We start from the raw sequence: 23,860 nt of genomic DNA, 5'->3' as shown, positions 1-23,860 counted from the left end.
ACGAATCCCTTTGATAATATATACCCTTTTTGTTTCCAACAAATAGAACATCCAGATTATTTTCAAAAAACAATGAAACAAATTCAAAAAATTGGCCATTATAAAGCCACAAAGAAAATCTCAGTAAATTCCCAAAAGTAAAAATCATACAGGCCATACTCTTTGATAGTTATAGTCGTAAAACTAGAAAGTAGCAACAAAATGCCAATCTTAAAATCCCGATCCACATTCTTGAGTAAAAGAGGAAATTAAAACTAAAATTCCAGATTAATTTAATGTGAAAGACAATGAGAGGATTACATAGCAAATAAAATACTCTGTGTACTTCTAGAAAACATGCATTCTTTACCTCAAACATGTTTGTAGACATTGCTTTTGTTCTTAAAAAGGGGGGGAATAAAGTTGAGCTGATTTAATCATAACAAGTAGAGCCATCCTTGCACAAAATTGAAAAGCCTTCAGAATCCTCAGAACTTTAACAAGGTTTCGTAATTTTAAGTTTTTATTTATTGCTTTTTTGTAGGTACTTGAATGGAAACAAAATTTAAAAGTTGTTATTAAACTTTAAATAATTTAAGCATATTTGAATACTCTTAAATGAAGGCAACACACTCTTAGTAAACGGCAATGAAAACTTTGTAGTCGACAGGATTAGCAGTATAGAGAGGTGGAAGTAAATTTAATGAAAACATTGACTTTATTACATGTGTTATTCCCTCAGTTTTCATCATCTAGTTTAATTGGAACACTAGCTATATTTTGTAGATTGTTAAAATATTTGTTTATAAGAGGATTTTGCATTAAAAGCTTATGTGGTATAAAGCAATTCTTAATTAGTTGAAATCTAGGATTGATATCTTATAATATTTGGGAATTTCTGAATCAATCTTGAGGTCATATGTTTTAAACTATTACTCATTTATAAACAGCTGAATTCTTCTTCTTCTTTGTGTTTTTTAGGATTTGGAAACATCTCACCACGCACAGAAGGGGGAAAAATATTCTGTATCATCTATGCCTTACTGGGAATTCCCCTCTTTGGTTTTCTGTTGGCTGGAGTTGGAGATCAACTAGGAACCATATTTGGAAAAGGAATTGCAAAAGTGGAAGATACATTTATTGTGAGTACAACAGCCTTTTAACTACATATGTTAATCATCTAAATTTTAAAAATATTGTAACTTTTCTCTTCACCTCAGATACAGTTAGACGTTCAGTTACTGGGTTTTCTGTAACAATTTATATGTACCTCTATTTGTAAGTAACTCACTGTATAGTTATTTTTATACTTCTTCAAATGAATACGTTAATGAATGAGAAAAAGCAAAATATAGGAAAAGAAGTAGAAATCTGACAGTCCTGGGTTCAAATTTCAGATGTATTGTCTCCTAGCTATATTCACTTAACCTAGTTATTTTACCCTTAAATCTCCATTTTGCCATTTATATAATGTGAATAATGATACTGATGATGAGGCATTACTCTGAGAGTTAGAGATATTATAAGTGAAAGCCTAACATAGCTAGTAAACTTCAAATAGCCCTTTTGTGAAGAATCAAATAATACATAGCAAACACGATAAAGGGGATCATATAACTTAAGTTAGCAATGTTATTGATAGAGATTTAACTAAGGGATGTAATTTAGTAGAACCAAAAGTAATACACATGAAGATGTTCATGGGTATATATTCAATAGAAAAAATAAAATAAAATGAAAATGCTCTAATTAGATCTTAAGTGAAAAATATCATGAAGACAAGCTTCTATTCTTGAAAAAAAATTATGAATAAAGAAAATAATTGTGTTAGAGAGTGAGATTATAAATGATTTGTTAGTACTGTCACTACTATTACAATACATTTTATTTATTATTCAATAATTTATCTTTTCATAAAAAATTCAACAAAGTATTTAACTCTATTGATGAAATAAGACCACTGAGTATTAGTTTTTCAGTTTAAATTATAATTCCAGTTTTAGCATTAGATATGTTTCATATTAAGTTCAAAGTTCATTCTCAAATATTTTTACGTTAGAGTAAAGAAGGCATGGTTCTTCCCAACTAGTTGTTTTATCCTTTTTTGGTGTTATACTTTTCTTATATTGATATTAAAAGTATCTTGTATTACATTAACTTAGAGGGAAGGTTAGTGGCATGAACTTGATAATGCTGAATTGTTCTTCATTCATTCATTCAACAGATATTTGAGTGACGACAGGATGCTGGAGAATGTTTTTCATGCTGTATCCACATCAGTGCATAAAATAAATCCCATGCTCTGGTAGTGAATACATCCCAGTAGTCAAGATTCAACATTTAGTACTCTGTTCTGAGAACTTTACAAACATGAATTCACTTAACTCTCATGTATATGATAAGGGTGATAGACTAGAGAAACTTTTATTTCCACTTTCCATTCGATGGTTTTATAGATCTTTATCTCTAGAAAATGTTCAAGCTCTAAAATTCAGTGATTTTTATATGGTGGGGATGTGACGTATAATTGTCATGGTAGATAAGACAGATCCAGGGAGATGAAAATATATAGTGATAATGAGAAAAAGAGATATGGAGATAAATGGCTATATGTACATACTTCACTTACTATGTTATGCTGTAGAGATTTCTGAGAAGGGAAAGAGTGAAAAAATATGGGTCCTCTGAGGGCAGCTGTAGCTTAGGGCTGTTGAAGACTTATCCTTGCCTACATATCATGTCTGGTATATTTAGTTGTACAGCTTAAGGCCATAGAACAGAGAGGTAGTTCATCTGGTTCACATGGGAATCAACTTTAAGTCTGTTAGTATTTCACTTTAACCAGTTGAAGAATGATAGGAAAATGTGGTAGGAGTGAGAGGGAAAAGTCTTCATGAAATTAATAATTTTATCAATTATCAACAGTAGATATTTAATTCATGGTTCAGTTTTCTCCATTTCATATATTTCTAGATTATCTTTGGCAAGCAATGAGTTGTATGCCTATAGAATAGAAATATTTCAAAAGTAGTTCAGGTAAACAAAGAACAATGTAAGTCTGAAATTTTATTCTCGGAGCAAATGTAATTTACTTTAGAAAGTAATTTACCTGTTGTAAAGCTAAGTAAGGGTAAAGCAGCATCATTATTAGCATTGGTTGTTTTCAGTTATTCATGTTATACCCAATATTTGTAAGTAAGTACAATTAAAATTAATTATAAGAGGGAATAAAATACCATTCTCATTTACTAATTTGCTGATAACAGTGTATTGATATATAGGTCAACTTCACAGGTACATTGATAGTCTATCTCAATCGATTTCTCCATCTCTCTCTCTCATCCTTAGAAGTGGAATGTTAGTCAAACCAAGATTCGAATCATCTCAACAATCATATTTATACTGTTTGGCTGTGTACTCTTCGTTGCTCTGCCTGCAATCATATTCAAGCACATAGAAGGCTGGAGTGCCCTGGACGCCATTTATTTTGTGGTTATCACTTTAACAACCATTGGCTTTGGCGACTACGTTGCAGGTAAGTTTTTGCTGGTACTGACACTGCTCTCCTAACCCTTGTCCTTTAGTTAGACTTTTCTCTTGGGTTTGCAGGACAACACAGTGACTGTCTTTGTTTCCCAGGGCTGTCATAACAAAGTACCACAAACTGGGTGGCTTTAAACAAAAGGAAGTCATTCTCTCATAGAAGTTCAAAATCAAGATGCCAGCAGGGGCAGGATCCTTCTGAGACTGGTAGAATCCTTCATTGCTTCTTCCCAGCTTCTGGAGGAAGAGACCATCAGTCCTTGCTGGTCCTTGGTGTGCAGCTGCGTCATTCCCATCTCTGCTTCTGTCATCACATGGCATTCTCCCTGTGTTCCTGTCGCTGTGCCCAAATTTCCCTCTTCTTATAAAGACACCAGTCATATTGAATTAAAAGCCCACTCTACTCCAGTATGAATTCATCTTAACTAATTACATTTGCAAGGGCCTCATTTCCAAATAAGGTCATGTTCCAAGGTACCAGGGACTTCGACCCATATTTTTGGAAGACACAATTTCATCCATAACAGTGACAGAGCCAGAAAAAAAAAAAGGTGGGGGGGAGTCATTCCGTGACAGTGAAGGTAAGCAAAAAAGTACAGTTGAATATTTATTTTTCATTCTATGAAAGAAATTTAAATTGCTGGTTGTTCAGAATTTATAGTCCCACCCTAATTTCAGAAACCATTTATCTGCATCTTATTTATTTATTTTTTAGTGGTACAAGAATTCAAGTTTAAACCATCATTGCTCTTTTTACTAGGGCTTTTCATGTCTTAGGGCTTTTTCCCCGTTTTATTGAGAAATAATTGACATACATCACCGCATAGGTTTAAGGTGTACAGCAGGATGGTTTGATCATGAAATGAAATGATTACCATAATAGGTTCAGGTAACGTCCATTCTTCTAATGCAGTCTGCCTTGATCTCTGGGGTGCCGAGGGTGCTTCAACCTCACTTCCGTGTCCTAGGCTTCTCTCAGTGGTGTCTTGTCCTCGAATAGTTGTTAGTTGTTCTTCTCATGATGGGGAGCAAAGTCAGGAACAAGCTATGTCACCATCTTGGTGACATCACTCTCTTATGCTTTGGTTTTAGAAACACGTGCAAACTTTAGAAGATGTTCTTAGCTACTTAAAACCTTCTTCTCTAAGATATTTCTCTCCTTTAATTTTCAATTCTAATGTCAATGTTCTGACCTTTTTAATATTTTGTCCACATTTTTAAATAGATGGTTTTTAAAAACTTTTTCCTTCTCTATATATGTTATTTCAGTTGCTGTTTGCTTTATTGTTGTATCTCTTAGGTCTTACATTCCTGTCATTTCACCTCTCTCTTTTCTGGTTATGTTATCCAATTATTATTACTGTTCTAACTCCAATTTTAAACAAATTGTGGTAATAGTGGTAAAAGTGATATAATAATGCTCTAACATGAATCAGTTTGAACAGCTCCTGAAAATGTAAACCATTCTTTTTTTAAAAAAAAAAAAAATCAGTTTGAAGTGTTAGAAAAACATGCTAATAAACATTATAGTAGAAATGTGCTATTAAACTTCCCAGAATAAACTCACTAGGCTAATTCAGTTTTGAGGGTTTAATACTTTCTGGTTGTTTACTGTTCTTTCTTGACTCAAACTTCTTACTTAAATATTATCAGAAAAGAAAATATGTTGTATAGTTTTATAAAAATCTCAGAGAAGGCATCTGTTTTTATTATTTGTTAATTACAGTTTAGCCTGGCAAAGCCCTTCTTTCTGGGGAATGTATAATACCCTTGAAGATGGGGTATTTTTACAAGCAAAGCTTTGCTTTGGGTCAAAAACACTATGTACACATCTCTGTGCTGGATGGAGGCCCTGAGAAAGGAGGGTACATCATGCTGATGGAGATTTTTTAGTTTTCTAATTAGCAAAATGCAGAGAGAAGAATCTCAGAGATTTGCAGCTCCATGTAGGACGATGAGCTTCTGTCCTAAAATACCCATTTTTCTACCTTTCATTGACGACATAGATATAATTCGCATAAGTAGAAGTTGAAAATGCTTTAATGTAGCAGAAAGTGAGACACAGTGATGATAACAAAATTTATACTGTGGCATGTTAATCTTAGGCTGTTGTATCGCTTTATAAATATAATTAACAAGGTCTTATAATTACTGTGGAATATATAGGTATTAGGTGACGACTCTTCCATTTTCAGGCCAACAGCCTTGTATTACACATGTTATTGTATTCAATTTAATTTTTAATGTTTTATGGTAATGCGTAGGTATGTTTATTAATGTATTTATTTTTCAGCTTTATTGAGGTACAATTGACAAACAAAATTGTAAGATATTTAAAATGCACACTCTGGTGTTTTCATATACATATACATTGTGAAAGGATCCAGTTAATTAATACATCCCTTACCTCACTTTATTCATTTATTTGTTTGTTTAGTGAGAACATTTAAGTTCTTTTATCTTAGCAAGTTTCAATGATATAATACAGTGCATGTTATTTTAAATATGTGTCAGTCTAGTGTGTGACCCTCATAATCGGAGACTCTCTACAAAAACAAAAATTATAAATTAAAAAAAAGTGGGTGGAATCTTAAAAAAGTGTTTATTTTTGACCACAGTATAAACTGGCTTAGAAAAAAACGAACAAATAGTTTTACTTATGGTTTTGTAGAAGAAGAAAAAAAATTTCTTTTTTAATTTCCTTTAGGAGATCCACACTCTGACACTGGTTAGATTATGTGAGTCTATTAGTAGCCACTCTCAGCTGCCTGAGCAGTTAAGTTCAATGAAAACATCTTGTATATCAGTAGGCACCCTGAATACAGAGTCATGGTCACAGTACTGTAGGGGAACAGGGAAACAAAATATTTGCATGGCATTAAGTGTAGTCTAATAAACATCTTTATTATTACTAGGAATTTATTTTTATTATACCCCTCTTTAAACCCATTATTTTAATTGCATTTGTGGTTTACAGAGGAATAATGAAAAATGGTAGAAATATACTTTGCTAATAACTTGCAAAGGAATTTGATGTGTTCAAAGTGACAAATGCTGAGAAAATTAGAGAAGTAGATGGATACCACTTTTGTTGACTCATCTTTCACCTTAATTTATGCATTTTGTAGCTGTTTGGTCTTTGTGAAACTGTAGAACCCTATTCCTAGTACGATAGTCTTTACATGCTAGATCTTTGTGGCCAGGGAGCATTTCTGGAATGAAAATGTGGACAAGGGGGCAGATGTGGCAAAGGCTGGCTAGGAAATGCATGCCCTTCGCAAGAGTCTTTGGAAAAACAAAAATTATGAGGTTTTTTTTTTTTAAGGATCTTAGAAAATAACTGCCTCTTATAGTTAAGTAGAGTACATAAAAATAGTCTTTCCCTCTGGGTACCTTGTGACAATAAAGTAAAAATTAGCCACTAAGTTAAGATGACTGCCCTATCTGGGAAATATCAGTTGTTTATTTTTTAGAACTTTCTCTCTTGTTATTAGATGTCCTGACAGATAATATTCTCACTTAATTTTGATATTTTTGCCAGGAAAAAGCAAGAGGCACTGCTCTAGCTTGAACTTTCTCATCTTTCTATTAGGCTATAAATCTCCAAAGAAAAGAGAGATGTACTTCCCATAATAGACACTCATTGTCTGATGCCATTCTCAAGCCTGCAAACCCTACTCTGAATGGGATTAGAGTTCAGTTACACTGCTGAACTTCTTTGAAGACAAATTAAAAAACATATTCTTCAAACTGTGGTGTTATTAAAGGAAAAGGAGTAAATTTTGGAAAGCGATATATAAATGTTTAGGACACAGGTTGTAACCTTGGTGTAATTATTAGGAGCATCTCAAAAGCAGCAAGTGATGATGTGGTAGTTTAGACTGGAACTCTGAAGCAGTGTGCTCATCCCCAGGGGATGGGCAAGACAATCCATGCAGGTAGACCTTCTGCCATAGGAAGAAAACAGGACAACCCTTGTTGCTTTGTATTTTTTAAACCTCATTTCTTACTTTTTATATGTCATAATGTTCATGATATAATATATTAGAGCATAACAGATTTCTAACTCATAAATAACTATAAATTTACATTTGCATGAGCAAATCCTTTTCACTGTTGGCAATATTGGATCAAAAGCATTTAGAGACAAATTTGTAAAGACAAATAGGTACAAGGGTTCAGGTTTCTCTGTGTACGTGACTGAACATAAGAATTCAACATTTAGTAGTTTTTTGGCAGGAAGAGCTCTCCCAGCAAATTTTAATTTTATATTTATATGTATGCAAAGGATATGTTTTACTGGCTGGTTGGTTACCTTAGTAATTCTTATGTACTCCTTCCTGATGGCCCTTTTTGTTCTTTTACCGGTGCTCAGGGTTCTAGAGCTAAAAAAGGCCTGGGAGCCACAGGTCCACTGGAGCACTTTTATTTTACATATGAATAAACAGACCCCCCCTATTGCTAACTGTGGTTCACAAAGAGGTGAGAAGAGAAAGTAAACTATTTAGCAAAGTTCACTTACTTGATTTTAGCAATGCCTATAATAATTTATAGTCAAATTTGTAGAGGTAAGTTAAAGATAATGGTAAAAGTTATATTTGACAATTTACTGCTGGCTTCCTATGTTTTGTTTCTTAACTTTTGTCATTTTTTTCTTAATTTGATGAGAAGTCTGACTTGATAAATTTTTAAATCATGCTTGTTATTATAGGCTGAGAGCTAGATCAGCCCTTCTTCATTAAAATCTAAGAAGCTATATTAATTATATGGAAGTGTGTGAAAGATTGAGTTCTACTTATTTAGGCTTGCTTTTAAAACTAGTCTTCTAAATCCCTGCTTTAAAAAAATTACTAGGGGGGCTTCCCTGGTGGTGCAGTGGTTGAGAGTCCGCCTGCCGATGCAGGGGACACGGGTTAGTGCCCAGGTCTGGGAAGATCCCACATGCCGCGGAGTGGCTAGGCCCGTGAGCCATGGCCACTGAGCCTGCACGTCCAGAGCCTGTGCTCCACAACTGGAGAGGCCACAACAGTGAGAGGCCCGTGTACAGCAAAAAAAAAAAAAAATTACTAGGGCTTGGGGGGATGGGCAAAATAGGTGAAGGGGATTGAGGCACAAACCTCCAGTTATAAAATAAATAAGTCTTGGAGATATAATATACAGAATAGGGAATATAGTCATTAATAGTTTATAACTTTAAACAGTGACAGATGGTAACTAGACTTACTGTGGTGATCATCTCATAATATATATAAATGTCGAATCACTATATTGTACACCTGAAACTAATGTTACATGTGTCAGTTATATGTCAATAAAAAGAATTAGTTGATGATTCTTCAGAAGTGAAGTCAAATAATTACCTAACTTAACACAATTTAACATTATTTATCAAAGTTAGTGTCCCCTTTAATATATACTGTTAGGAGAGGGCAGACAGACATCAGAAGCAAGAAGAACTACAATACTGCAGCCTGTGGAACAAAAACCACATTCACAGAAAGATAGACAAGAGGAAAAGGCAGAGGGCTATGTACCAGATGAAGGAACAAGATAAAACCCCAGAAAAACAACCAAATGAAGTGGAGATAGGCAAACTTCCAGAAAAAGAATTCAGAATAATGATAGTGAAGATGATCCAGGACCTTGGAAAAAGAATGGAGGCAAAGATCGAGAAGATGCAAGAAATGTTTAACAAAGACCTAGAAGAATTAAAGAACAAACAGACAGAGATGAACAATACAATAACTGAAATGAAAAATACACTAGAAGGAATCAGTAGCAGAATAAGTGAGGCAGAAGAACGGGTAAGTGACCTGGAAGACAGAATGGTGAAATTCACTGCTGCAGAACAGAATAAAGAAAAAAGAATGAAAATAAATGAAGACAGCCTAAGAGACCTCTGGGACAACATTAAATGCAACAACATTTGCATTATAGGGGTCCCAGGAGGAGAAGAGACATGGAAAGGACCCAAGAAAGTATTTGAAGAGATTATAGTTGAAAACTTCCCTAACATGGGAAAGGAAATAGCCACCCAAGTCCAGGAAGCACAGAGAGTCCCATACAGGATAAACCCAAGGAGACACATGGCGAGACACATAGTAAGCAAACTGGCAAAAATTAAAGACAAAGAAAAATTATTGAAAGCAGGGAAAAACGACAAATAACATACAAGGGAACTCCCATAAGGTTAACATTAACAGATGATTTCTCAGCAGAAACTCTACAAGCCAGAAGGGAGTGGCATGATATACTTAAAGTGATGAAAGGGAAGAACCTACAACCAAGATTACTCTACCCAGCAAGGATCTCATTCAGATTCGATGGAGAAATCAAAAGCTTTACAGACAAGCAAAAGCTGAGAGAATTCAGCACCACCAAACCAGCTCTACAACAAATGCTGAAGGAACTTCTCCAAGTGGGAAACACAAGAGAAGAAAAGGGCCTACAAAAACAAACCCAAAACAGTTAAGAAAATGGTCATAAGAACATACATATCGATAATTACCTTAAACGTGAATGGATTAAATGTTGCAACCAGAAGACATAGGCTTGCTGAATGGATACAAAAACAAGACCCATATATATGCTGCCTAGAAGAGACCCACTTCAGACCTAGGGACATATACAGACTGGAAGTGAGGGGATGGAAAAAGATATTCCATGCAAATGGAAATCAAAAGAAAGCCGGAGGGGCTTTCCTGGTGGTGCAGTGGTTGAGGGTCCACCTGCCAATGTGGGGGACACAGGTTCATGCCCCGGTCCGGGAGGGTCCCATGTGCTGCAGAGCGGCTGGGCCCGTGAGCCGTGGCTGCTGGGCCTGCGTGTCTGGAGCCTGTGCTCTGCGATGGCAGAGGCCACAGCGGTGAGAGTCCCGTGTACCGCAAAAAAAAAAGAAAGCTGGAGTATCAATACTCATATCAGATAAAATAGACTTTAAAATGAAGAATGTTACAAGAGACAAGGAAGGACACTACATAATGATCAAGGGATCAATCCAAGAAGAAGATATAACAATTATATATGCACCCAACATAGGAGCACCTCAATACATAAGGCAACTGCTAACAGCTATAAAAGAGGAAATTGACAGTAACACGATAATTAAGAGGGGGACTTTAACACCTCACTTACACCAATGGATAGATCATCCAAACAGAAAATTAATAAGGATACAGACGCTTTAAATGACACAATAGACCAGATAGATTTAATTGATATTTATAGGACATTCCATCCAAAAACAGCAGATTACACTTTCTTCTCAAGTGCTCATGGAACATTCTCCAGGATAGATCACATCATGGGGCACAAATCAAGCCTCAGTAAATTTAAGAAAATTGAAATCATATCAAGAATCTTTTTTGACCACAATGCTACGAGATTAGAAATGAATTACAGGGAGAAAAACAAAAAACACACAAACACATGGAGACTAAACAATACATTATTAACTAACCAAGAGATCACTGAAGAAATCAAAGAGGAAATCAAAAAATACCTACAGACAAATGACATTGAAAACATGACGATCCAAAACCTATGCGATGCAGCAAAAGCAGTTCTAAGAGGGAAGTTTATAGCTTTACAATCATACCTCAAGAAACAAGAAACATCTCAAATAAACAATCTAACCTTACATCTAAAGGAACTAGAGAAAGAACAAACAAAATCCAAAGTTAGCAGAAGGAAAGAAATCATAAAGATCAGAGCAGAAATAAATGAAATAGAAACAAAGAAAACAATAGCAAAGATCAATAAAACTAAAATCTGGTTCTTTGAGAAGATAAACAAAATTGATAACCATTAGACTCATCAAGAAAAAGAAGGAGAGGACTCAAATAAAAAAAATTAGAAATGAAAAAGGAAAATTTACAACAGACACTGCAGAAATACAAAGCATGCTAAGAGACTACTACAAGAAACTCTGTGCCAATAAAATGGACAACCTGGAAAAAATGGACAAATTCTTAGAAAGGTATAACCTTCCAAGACTAAACCAGGAAGAAATAGAAAATATGAACAGACCAATTACAAGTAATGAAATTGAAACTGTGATAAAAATCTTCCAACAAAAGCCCAGGACCAGATGACTTACAGGTGAATTCTATAAAACATTTAGAGAAGAGCTAACACCCATCCTTCTCAAACTCTTCCAAAAAATTGCAGAGGAAGGAACACTCCCAAACTCCTTCTATGAGGCCACCATCACCCTGATACCAAAACCAGAAAAAGATACTACCAAAAAAGAAAATTACAGACCAATATCACTGATGAATATAGATGCAAAAATCCTCAACAAAATACTAGCAAACAGAATCCAACAACACATTAAAAGGATAAATATATATATACACACACACACACACACACACACACACACACACACACACACACACACACACACACACACACACACACACACACATATATATATATATACTGTTAGGATTACAGTGAGTCATTGTTTAGAAGCTGCCCAAAGAAGTCTTTAGAAACACTCCTTTTTGTAAACCAGGTTAGTTCATAAGCGATAACATGATTGAGTGAAAGCCAGATACAAATATATAGTTTCACAAAGCAGTGTTCTCACATTACCTACTTTTTTAATAAAAACCAAAAATTTTAGCCAAAAGTTTGGAGGTATTCTAAGAAACCCTTATGATTGATATTATGAAAACACATTTTCCTTCTGAGCATAAATTTACTTTGCCATCCAAATATATCTTCTTGGAATTTCGATCAGTGAAATTTAGTATATTTCAATAATGAAATTTTCTTCATCTCACGTGTAATTTTGAATACCTACTGGGTTAGTCAGGCTTTATGCTTAATGCCTCATGCTCCTCTATATAGAAAATATAATTTGGGACTTTGAACAGGTAAAATTCCCCTTCTGGTATGTTTACTAAACGTTTACGTTTTTCACAGTTATAGAATCATTTGTCTTCACATTTTTTGACTTTAGAAAAAACATTTTTGTATATCTCATATTAAGAATTAAGTTTTCGGGTTTACCTGGTGGTGCAGTGGTTAAGAATCCGCCTGCCAGTGCAGGGGACATGGGTTCGAGCCTTGGTCCGGGAAGATCCCACATGCCGTGGAGCAACTAAGCCCATGCGCCACAACTACTGAGCCTGTGCTCTAGAGCCCGCGAGCCACAACTACTGAAGCCGGCACACCTAGAGCCCATGCTCTGCAACAAGAGAAGCCACCACAATAAGAAGGCCGTGCACCGCAACGAAGAGTAGCCCCCGCTTGCGGCAACTAGAGGAAGCCCGCATGCAGCCACAAAGACCCAACTCAGCCAAAAATTAATTAATTAATTAATTTTTAAAAAGGAATTAAGTTTTTTTGGAGTTATGTTTTCATAGTCATTAGTGGAAATGCAGTTTTTAGTAACCAAACTATTGCTTTCTCTTATAACCAAAGCCATGACTCATTTAGTCATGGAGTGCTCAGAGCTTGCTTACTAGAAGATTTTATCATGAAAACATATAAATCTCCATTGAAATACCATGGTAAGTTTTTTTTGTTCAAAACAATTTGTCCTTATAGAGCACCTGGAGAAAACAGTTCCTGATGGGGCCTAAATTTTGCAACTATATCAAAGGCCAGGTATTAAAATTGCTATTATTGAGCTGATCACTGTGCAAAAATTAGCCAGGAATTTAACAAATAACAAGGAAACTACCTGATGAGAAAGAAGTGAGGTCAACTGAAAAACAGTCAGTACCACCACCACCACAGTGGCTCAGAAAAATTGCTTTGATTGAAAAGAGAGGGTTTATGTGACTGTTAGGGAGATGTCTTACATTCATCATTCATATGTTCTTTCATTCTGTTGTTTAGTGAGCACATATTTTATAATACATACTGTGCTTAGCACTTAGCAATAATGATTGCTCTAGTTCCTGTTCCTATGGGACAGAATGTTTGAAATCCACGAGTAACAATTAAATAAGAAATTGTCTTCTCTTCTTGGTGGTTCTGTGTTGATATGGGAAAATTCTGCAAGGCATCTGGTCACCCCCCGATTCAGCTGGTGACTCTCAGAGAACTCATCAGAGAACTGAGAGTTATCTGTGTAATTAATTAAATTGGATTTGACCCAAACTGTTCAGAAGTCCTAGGGACTTTGGGAAAACCAAGAAGTTATTCAACTTCTAGGATTCAGAATGGATATACAGAAGAATTGTAGAAGCACGTGGAGAAAAAAAATGACAAGGAAAACATTTAGTGATTGACAGTTAAGTCAGTGAGACAGGCAGTAAATTGTACTAAGTTTAATGAAAAAGACTCTGAATTACTCTGTATTGAGACTTAAAGATAATTTCTAAGGGTAACAATAATGTACATCCTATATCCTGTAGATTTCCATCCTTGTAAAGGATGAGCAAAACAATGTGTTGATCTTTCTTTCTTTATGATCATTGAGACTGCCATCATCATTCTTCTAATTAGGGCAGTTTTCCTAATCTTAGGAAAAGATTTTTTCCTAAGATTTTACCTAATCTTTCCTAATCTTCCTAGCAGGAAGTGGACAACTATTCTTTTTTTTTTTAAAAACATCTTTATTGGAGTATAATTGCTTTACAGTGTTGTGTTAGTTTCTGCAGCACTATTTACAGTAGCCAGGACATGGAAGCAACCTAAGTGTCCATCGACAGATGAATGGGTAAAGAAGATGTGGCACATATATACAATGGACTATTACTCGGCCATAAGAAGAAATGAAATTGAGTTATTTGTAGTGAGGTGGATGGACCTATAGTCTGTCATACAGAGTGAAGTAAGTCAGAAAGAGAAAAACAAATACTGTATGCTAACACATATATGTGGAATCTAAAAAAAAAAAAAAAAGTTCTGAAGAACCTAGGGGCAGGACAGGAATAAAGACGCAGACCTACTGGAGAATGGACTTGAGGACCCGGTAAGGGGGAAGGGTAAGCTGGGACAAAGTGAGATAGTGGCATGTACATATATACACTACCAAACGTAAAATAGATATCTAGCGGGAAGCAGCCGCATAGCACAGGGAGGTCAGCTCAGTGCTTTGTGACCACCTTGAGGGGTGGGATAGGGAGGGTGGGAGGGAGGGAGACGCAAGAGGGAAGAGATATGGGGGTATGTGTATATGTATAGCTGATTCACGTTGCTATAAAGCAGAAACTAACACACCATTGTAAAGCAATTATACTCCAATGAAGATGTTAAAAAAAAAAACACACTTCACTCAGTTAAATTGCTTTACTATAAAAAAAGAAAAATATACTAAAGCAAAATATGTTTTTCCCCATCACATTAAGACAGAATAGCTTTCATTAATAAAAAGAAAGTCAAACAAACCAAAAAAAATTGAAATCCATATTTGATATCTAAACTAAAATACTTACAGACCCATGTAAAGAAATGACCTTTATTTTCTTTAGAACAAAGTTGTATGTGTATACACATTTGTGTATATGTCTATTCTATAATACACATTTTAGAAAACCAGAAGAGGGGCATGGAGTTGGTAAGTTTAGTCCTAAATGCCTAGATGATTCTTTAAATCCAGGTTATATCTTTTATTTCTTTATAAATATTCTATGGTTCAGCAGCATCAAGAGAAAGAAAATTAAATTTAAGGAGGAGAGGGCATTGTATATTCAAGTTCTATAGAGCAGAATAGGGCCAACTTCTGGAAACTGTTGGAATAAGGACATAAGCAAGGTAAGGAGGCTCCTGGTAAAACAATGCTGACCTTCAGACCCACCTGATTTCTAGGTAGGAACCTTGAGGGGAAGAGGAACACTTTGTTTGACTTAGTGTTTCCAGCCCTAGCTAAGTGCCTACCATACAGTATGGACAAAAAATGGATAGTGGATAAATGATGGGACGGACATCAGCAGAGATCATCGGTGACATAGACAGCCTGGTTCAATGAAAAGAGCCTGTGATCTGAATGACGCTAGGCAGGCCTGGCTTTGAATTCTAGCTCTGATGCCCTCTTTCCTGTGTAACCTGACAACTGTTATTTTACCTACTGAGAGTATGGTTTCTCTGTTGTAAAATGGGGTTATTTACTACTGGGATTTCAGGGAGCCAGTACCAGTCTTTCACCCATGAGTTCTGAACGGGCTGTAAGAATGATGGCAATTGAAATGTCAGCTTAAAAGGCATCTGATAAAGGCAGCTGGAGATATGGTTTAACTCTGTGACCAAATGGTCTTGCTAATAGTCTTGTCCTAAATCAATGGAAATATGAGGAGTAAGAATACAACTCCCCTCAACACCTACCTCCTCAGGGCTTTATGATTTCATTTAGGTCGGCCATCAGTAAGTCTTAGCTTTCACTCTTCTCTGTCCATCAGAGTTTGAATATTTTGTAAATCAGCTGCAATGAGTATAAAGCCTGGTATGGGGTTAGGGGGCACATAGGGAGGGAATCCAGGACAGAGAAATTGCCCTAGGTTTTTAACAAGTAAGAGACCCATGCACAGGTTTCTTGAATGTGCTAGACTAAGAGTAATGCTTATAATAACCAATACATATAAAAAATATTTCCTAATTTAAAAGTAAAACTAATAACTTTTTAGTAAGTTATCTTAACATTACAGATATTTTGATTTGGTTAAGACTCTTGAATCAAATGAATAATGTGAAAATTCATTCATAAATCTTAGATATCAGAAAGTGAAAAGAATTTGTGAGTTGTTGGATAACACTTCTATTTATATACATTAGCTTTTCCTGGATCACTTGACTGCCAGTATTTCATCTTAAGAGTGGCAATTAAGAATGGGAAAACATCCCCCATCCCACCCTTCCCCAGGTTTAGAATCCACTGAAACTTGTGGGATGAACATTTTACCCAAATATAGACCTTTTTGTGATTAAGTTAATTTACTCTTTTCAAACTGTGACATCCTGTTTATAAGAAAGAAGACTTATAAAAAGTCATCTTAAGCATGAACTAACTTCTAAAATCAACATTTTGGTGAACTTATGTGTTAAGTGAGTCACAACTATTTGGATGAGGATCTTCTGGTTTTGAAAGAGAAAGTACTTGGGAAAAAATGTCATTCTGGTTTCATTGAAATGGAAACATTTTAAAAATGGAATTTGCTAGTGAGCCTATCATATAACAAATTTCCACACACATTTCTTAAGTCACTTTGTGAATTTGTAGAGCTGCATCCCCCATGGGCCAAGTCTTAACCATCACAGTATGCATTTAGCCTTTGTAATCCTCCCCAGAAATTACATTTTAATAAATGCTGCACAAGGTAAAAATTTTTACAATATTTTGAGGGTAATGTTACTGACTTTAGAAACTGAATCTTGAAAATTATTCTTTGTCCCAAAAGAAAGCTGAACTTGTATCTGTTCATATTATTTGCCTGATAAAAAAAGGTTCTCTTTTTACTCTGACCCTTTAGTAATTTGAAAATGTTATTGTGGGCAACTCACAGTCTAATTTTATAATTAGAGAGTAATGTTACATTCAGAATTTTATATTTGATTTTTAATGTGTATTTGCTGTTATTAGCTGTTTTTCTGAAGGTACAGGTTAAATTTTGTGAATTGAGTATGTCCATCACCCCTGTTTAAGCAGCCCTCGTCTCTGTGCTGTTGATCCTAAAATCTTTATCTCCTGCTCTGCCCTATTAAGTGTTAGATTAGTATTTAAGGATCCTGCTGGCTATCTTGCCTGTTGGTACCTCAAGCACTTCAAATTTATTATGTCCCAGTTTGAATGACTTTTCCTTTTATTGTCACTGTTCCTTCCCCTGTGTTTCCTGTTCAGTTGCTGGTACCATCTCCCAATGAGGGTCTGTGGTCTCTGGTCATCCTATACCCCTTCCTTTCACTTATCACACCAACTATCTAGTTGTCAGTCCCTGACAATTCTGCCTCAAAAGTCTCTTCTTTCCATCCCAGTCTAACTCAGGCACAATCATTGCTTAGCTAGTTCAGAACAAAGTTTCTCATGGGGCTTCTCTGTCAATCCTCCTCTCTCGGCCACCAGATCTTTCTGTGCATATCGTCAAACACGAATCTGCCTATAAACTTTTACCTACTCCCCATTACTTTAGGAGCAAGTCTTTACAACCTGCTACAACTTATTTTTTCTAGATTCCCCTCTTCTACCTGTCTGCTCCCTTGACCCCCTTCCAAAAGTAGCTTTAGTCAATACTAACAGTCCTTTGAATATATCAAATATTTTCACACTGAACTTTTCTGTTTTGATCCTCATTATTTAAGATTCACCTTCTGTCTTCTCATTTTCACCCTTCCAGAAGTAAAAATGGTTTCTTCTGTGTCCTCTCATAGTACTTTTTATTCACTTTCCCTATCACTTTTCCCTATACCCCATTGTGGTTAATTGTCTATGTGAGGCTTTCTCGGGCTAAATTATGAATTTCTCAAGAGAGAGACATGCTTTCTTCTATTGTGAAAAAAACTCACAACTGTTTCAGTGTTTGAAACTTAATTTAAGTGCCCTATTAATATGTGCTACAGTTGGGATGTATTGAAATGTATTCAGATTCTCATAGGTGCAGTTACTATACCAAATGAATGGAGAAGTAACATAGATTAAAGCAAAAGAACTCCTTTGCCAATTTTTTCTTGAGAGCTAGGGATTTAAATTTGTGACAAACATGGGAATTCCTCTGAAAAGTCAGCGAATAATGAATGGCAATATCACCTGCAAGTTACTGTTTATTCAAAGTAGACCCACCAAGGCATTGTCTTTGGCATTTGTTATCAATCCATTGTATTGATATTTTAAAATAAGAACTACTTTCCGAGTTGACTTCGAATTGATTGGTTTGCATGTATTGATTGGTTAGCATGAATTGATAGGCAACAGGATAAAGATACAAAGTTAAATGCATACCAGAAAAAGTGTCATCTCTGTTTCCCATTTGTTGCAATAGAGGTGGAAAGAGAAACTAATACGCATGGAATAATTAAGTGCTACACTAGTTGAGATCAATTATAATAAACAAAAAAGAAACACGGGACAAGGAAAAATTGTTACTATCTGGAGAAGTAATGAAAGGTCTTATTAAGAACTTCCTAGTACCTGAAACTAATAAAATATTGTAAATCAACTGTACTTCAATTTAAAAAATTAAAAAATAGATAAGGATTAATTGAGTGAAAACAAGGAATTCCGTATGAACAAAATAACATGGATCAACTGACAAGACGATTTCTGTGTTTAGAAAGCCAAAATTTAGTTGATAATTTTAGCAGGAATCTATATTATTTACTTTTATGAATATGAAGTTATTTTGTCCTACTTTGTTTTTCTCTCACAGGTGGATCAGATATTGAATATCTAGACTTCTATAAGCCTGTCGTATGGTTTTGGATCCTTGTAGGGCTTGCTTACTTTGCTGCTGTCCTGAGCATGATTGGAGACTGGCTCCGAGTGATATCAAAAAAGACAAAAGAAGAGGTAAGAAACAAGAAGTGTGCAAAAACAATGTTATTTAGCTAATTCAGTAAGGTTATTTTTAAACTTTTTTTTAACATTTATTTTTTAAAATATTTAAACATTACTTAAAAATTTTAATGTTTATGTTTGGTGTAAATTTGCTGTATGAGGCTATCAGTCACATGAGGTATAATTTATTGATTTAACCAAAGCTTACTAAGTATCTCTACATGCCAGATGATATCTTGATCCTGAGGGTAATTTGTAATGAAAAAAGATGCAATTAAAAACATTTTATTTATTATTTCTTTTTCTTTTTTTCTTTTATTTCTTTATTTCCTCAAGGACACAGAGTAAATTTTATTCCATAAAGAGACAATAGGAAATATTTGTGTCAAGATACCAGTAGCATGAAAAAGTGAATGTATTATATAATATTGAATTTTTATTGTATTCAATTATTTCCCTTTTTCTTAGGTCTGTATAAGCGTGTGCAAGTGCACAAGTATACACATGCATGTATTCCCCAAAGCTAGTTTGCATTATGACCAATTTCCTTGTGTACTGACTTCGGCTGTTCAAAAAGATATCTTGTTATCTATTTTGTGCAACTGTATATACAGAAATGACCATTAGAATTTTGACTCATGAAATTTTGGAAAGTTTGAAATTTAAATCTTGATTTTGAAATTTTTTATAATTTAGAAATTAACTTTTGATTTTATATTGAAGGGTCCAGAAGTACTTTTAGTTTGAGTGTGACAAAGTAGTGTTTTATTATGATTTCTGTGTTTCTTGCTTCTGGGTCTTAGCCAACTTTACTAATTTTTTTCAGAGCACAGCAAATCTGTAAGACCTGCAACTATAGTACCCACTGTCTTCCTTTAATTATCCCTCCATTTCATTCTCTGGCATTCATACACCAAGAGACATCAGTGTCAAAATCTTTGATTGATACAACAAGCATGATTCTTTAAACATACACCCAAAAGAAATAGAATAAGATAGGAAATGATAAAATTAATTTCTCTCTACAAATATTTTCTTTGAAACACATCAAGCCATATAATTTCTTATTAATACCCAAGATGCCTATGGTAATTAGGAGTGTAAGTTATCCAACATTTCTCTTCATGAATACCCTATTTCTCAACACTAATTCGTATATTCAGTTTGTGTATATTAATCTATATCTTAGTTATGCCATAAAACCAAAAACATTATTATAAACAAATCAACAAGACAATATGCTTGACATTCTAGTTTAAATCATGTGAAGAGTGCTGCTTTGAACAGGACTTCAACTGATTTGCCCCAGTCTTAGTTATGCTCATTGTGTGTGTGTGTGTGTGTGTGTGTGTGTGTGTGTGTGTGTGTGTGAGAGAGAGAGAGAGAGACAGAGACAGAGACAGGGAGAGAATGAGGTAGGGAGGGAGAGAATTATGGTTATTTTAACTTCAGTGTACTTTTAAGGGTCTTGAGATGCTAAGGGGAACAAAGGAAATTGTAACTAGGAAATATTCTGGATAACATAGCTAAAAAGGGAACTTCTCAAACTTCCAGCCGTAAACTGGCATTGAAATGCATTTTAAAAACACACACAGACCATTTTTTTTAAGTAAAATAGAATTGAACAGAGCACATCACTGTTAGATAGTTTAAAGAGTGTCGTTTTGTGGAAATACACGTATACTTCCACCCACATATATACAATAAATATATATTATATATATATGTGCATATATATATACACTAATATTATTATGGATCACAGTCCAAAAGTTGGAAAGTGACCAAGGCATATATAGAACAGGGGGAAATTTTATCTCTATGCCATTGATATATTTGATTAAAGTTTAAAAACTTGTATTGTTAAAAACCAGTGCTTTTTTGATAGGATTAGCTCGTACAAAGCACTAGCACATTTTTTCCAGAGTAGTGAGATAATATCTGTCTGCTTGGACTGCCATAACAAAATACCACACACTGGGTGACTTAAACAACAGGAATTTATTTTCTCACAATTCAGGAAGCTGGAAGTACCAGATTAAGGCGCTGGTTTCTGATGAGGTCTCTCTCTTTGGCTTGTAGGTGGTGCCTTCTTGCTGTGTCTTCACAGGGCCTTGTATCTGCACATATGCCTGGAGAGGGGGGCTGCTCTAGGCCCTTCCTCTTACAGGGACACCAGTCCTGTTGGATTAGGGCTTGACCCTTATGACCTCATTTAACCTTAATTATCTCCTTAAAGGCTCTATCTCCAAATAACGTCATAATGGGGATTAGGGCCTCAACGTATGACTTGTTGGAGGAACCAATTCAGGCTATAAAAGAATCCTTTCAAAAATTTAAATTTCTACATTAACTGGCTTATTTAATATGAAAAACAAGTTTGTTTGCCTAGTTATGAGTGATCTTCCTGATTCTTAGCCAAATATGAGATGTATCATTGTGTTTTCAACACTGAAAACTAGAAAGCTATTCTTTTCCTAACATAAGTCTTTCGGCTTCTCCCTAGCCGTTTTTTTTTTTTTTTTAACATCTTTATCGGACTATAATTGCTTTAAAAAGGTGTGTTAGTTTCTGCTGTATAACAAAGTGAATCAGCTACATGTATACATATATCTCCATATACCCTTCCTCTTCCATCTCACTCCCACCCTCCCTATCCCACCCCTCTAGGTGGTCACAAAGCACCGAGCTGATCTCCCTGTGCTATGTGGCTGCTTCCCACTAGCTATCTATTTTATATTTGGTCGTGTATAAGTCCATGCCACTATCTCACTTCTTCCTAGCTTACGCTTCCCCCTCCCCGTGTCCTCAGGTCCATTCTCTATGTCTGCATCTTTATTCCTGTCCTGCCCCTAGGTTCTACAGAACCATTTTTTTTTATACATTCCATATGTACGTGTTAGAATATGGCATTTATTTTTCTCTTTCTGACTTAACTTCACTCTGTATGACAGACTCTAGGTCCATTCACCTCATTACAAATAGCTCAATTTCATTTCTTTTATGGCTGAGTAATATTCCGTTGTATATACGTGCCACATTTTCTTTATCCATTCATCTGTCGATGGACACTTAGGTTGCTTCCATGTCCTGGCTATTGTAAATAGAGCTGCAATAAACATTGTGATGCATGGCTCTTTTTGAATTATGGTTTTCTCAGGGTATATGCACAGTAGTGGGATTGCTGGGTCATATGGTATTTCTATTTTTAGTTCTTTAAGGAAACTCCATACTGTTCTCCATAGTGGCTGTATCAGTTTACATTCGCACCAACAGTGCACGAGGGTTCCCTTTTCTCCACACCCTCTCCAGCATTTATTGTTTGTAGATTTTTTGATGATGGCCATTCTGACCGGTGTGAGATGATATCTCATTGTAGTTTTGATTTGCATTTCTCTAATGATTAGTGATGTTGAGCATCCTTTCATGTGTTTGTTAGCAATCTGTATATCTTCTTTGGAGAAATGTCTATTTAGGTCTTCTGCCCATTTTTGGATTGGGTTGTTTGTTTTTTTGATATTAAGCTGCATGAGCTGCTTATGAATTTTGGAGATTAATCCCTTGTCAGTTGCTTCATTTGCAAATATTTTCTCCCATTCTGAGGGTTGTCTTTTCGTCTTGCTTATGGTTTCCTTTCCTTTGCAAAAGCTTTGAAGTTTCATTAGGTCCCATTTGTTTATTTTTGTTTTTATTTCCATTTCTGTAGGAGGTGGGTCAAAAAGGATCTTGCTATGATTTATGTCATGGAGTGTTCTGCCTATGTTTTCCTCTAAGAGTTTTATAGTGTATGGCCTTACATTTAGGTCTTTAATCCATTTTGAGTTTATTTTTGTGTATGGCGTTAGGGAGTGTTCTAATTGCATTCTTTTACATGTAGCTGTCTACTTTTCCCAGCTCCACTTATTGAAGCGGTGGTCTTTTCTCCAGTGTATATTCTTGCCTCCTTTGTCAAAGATAAGGTGACCATATGTGCAAGGGTTTATCTCTGGGCTTTCTATCCTGTTCCATTGATCTATATTTCTGTTTTTGTGCCAGTACCATACTGTCCTGATTACTGTAGCTTTGTCGTAGTGTCTGAAATCAGGGAGCCTGATTCCTCCAGCTCCATTTTTTTTCTCGAGATTGCTTTGGTTATTCGGGGACTTTTGCGTTTCCATACAAACTGAAATATTTTGTTCTAGTTCTGTGAAAAATGCCATTGGTAGTTTGATAGGGATTGCACTGAATCTGTAGATTGCTTTGAGTGGTACAGTCATTTTCACAATGTCGATTTTTCCAATCCTAGAACATGGTATATCTCTTCATCTGTTTGTATCATCTTTAATTTATTTCATCAGTGTCTTATACTTTTCTGCATACAGGTCTTCTGTCTCCTTAGGTGGGTTTATTCCTAGGTATTTTATTCTTTTAGTTGCAATGGTAAATGGGAGTGTTTCCTTATTTTCTCTTTCCGATTTTTCATCATTAGTGCTAGGAATGCAAGAGATTTCTGTGCATTAATTTTGTATCCTGCTACTTTACCAAATTCATTGATTAGCTCTAGTAGTTTTCTGGTAGCATCTTTAGGATTCTCCCTGTATAGAATCATGTTATCTGCAAACAGTGACAGTTTTACTTCTTCTTTTCCAATTTGTATTGCTTTTATTTTTTTTTTCTTCTCTGATTGCTGTTGCTAAAACTTCCAAAACTATGTTGAATAATAGTGGTGAGAGTGGACACCCTTGTCTTGTTCCTGATCCTAGAGGAAGTGGTTTCAGTTTTTCACCATTGAGAACAATGTTGGCTGTGGGTTTGTCATATATGACCTTTATTATGTTGAGGTAAGTTCCCTCTTTGCCTACTTTCTGGAGGGTTTTTATCATAAATCGGTGTTGAATTTTGTCAAAAGCTTTTTCT

General features: G+C 35.3%; 1 protein-coding gene across 6 annotated transcripts in view; it reads left to right on the top strand.

Moving 5' to 3' along the window:
* The window catches only part of KCNK2 (potassium two pore domain channel subfamily K member 2), a 231,246-nt gene that overhangs the window by 147,271 nt on the left and 60,115 nt on the right, over window positions 1-23,860 (top strand). For all 6 annotated transcript variants that reach the window (XR_010941264.1, XM_067728960.1, XM_067728962.1 and 3 more), the window contains exons 4-6: window positions 961-1,121; window positions 3,328-3,514; window positions 18,837-18,976. Coding sequence is in view for 5 of the 6 variants with exons in the window: in XM_067728960.1 (XP_067585061.1) it covers window positions 961-1,121; window positions 3,328-3,514; window positions 18,837-18,976 (488 nt within the window). In the remaining variant the exon portion in view is untranslated. The remainder of the gene's footprint in view (window positions 1-960; window positions 1,122-3,327; window positions 3,515-18,836; window positions 18,977-23,860) is intronic.

Source organism: Pseudorca crassidens, chromosome 2, assembly GCF_039906515.1.
Source record: "Pseudorca crassidens isolate mPseCra1 chromosome 2, mPseCra1.hap1, whole genome shotgun sequence".
NCBI classification, from domain to species: domain Eukaryota; kingdom Metazoa; phylum Chordata; class Mammalia; order Artiodactyla; family Delphinidae; genus Pseudorca; species Pseudorca crassidens.
Note: the sequence above shows the minus strand (reverse complement) of the source record. Positions and strands in the feature narration are given on the sequence as shown.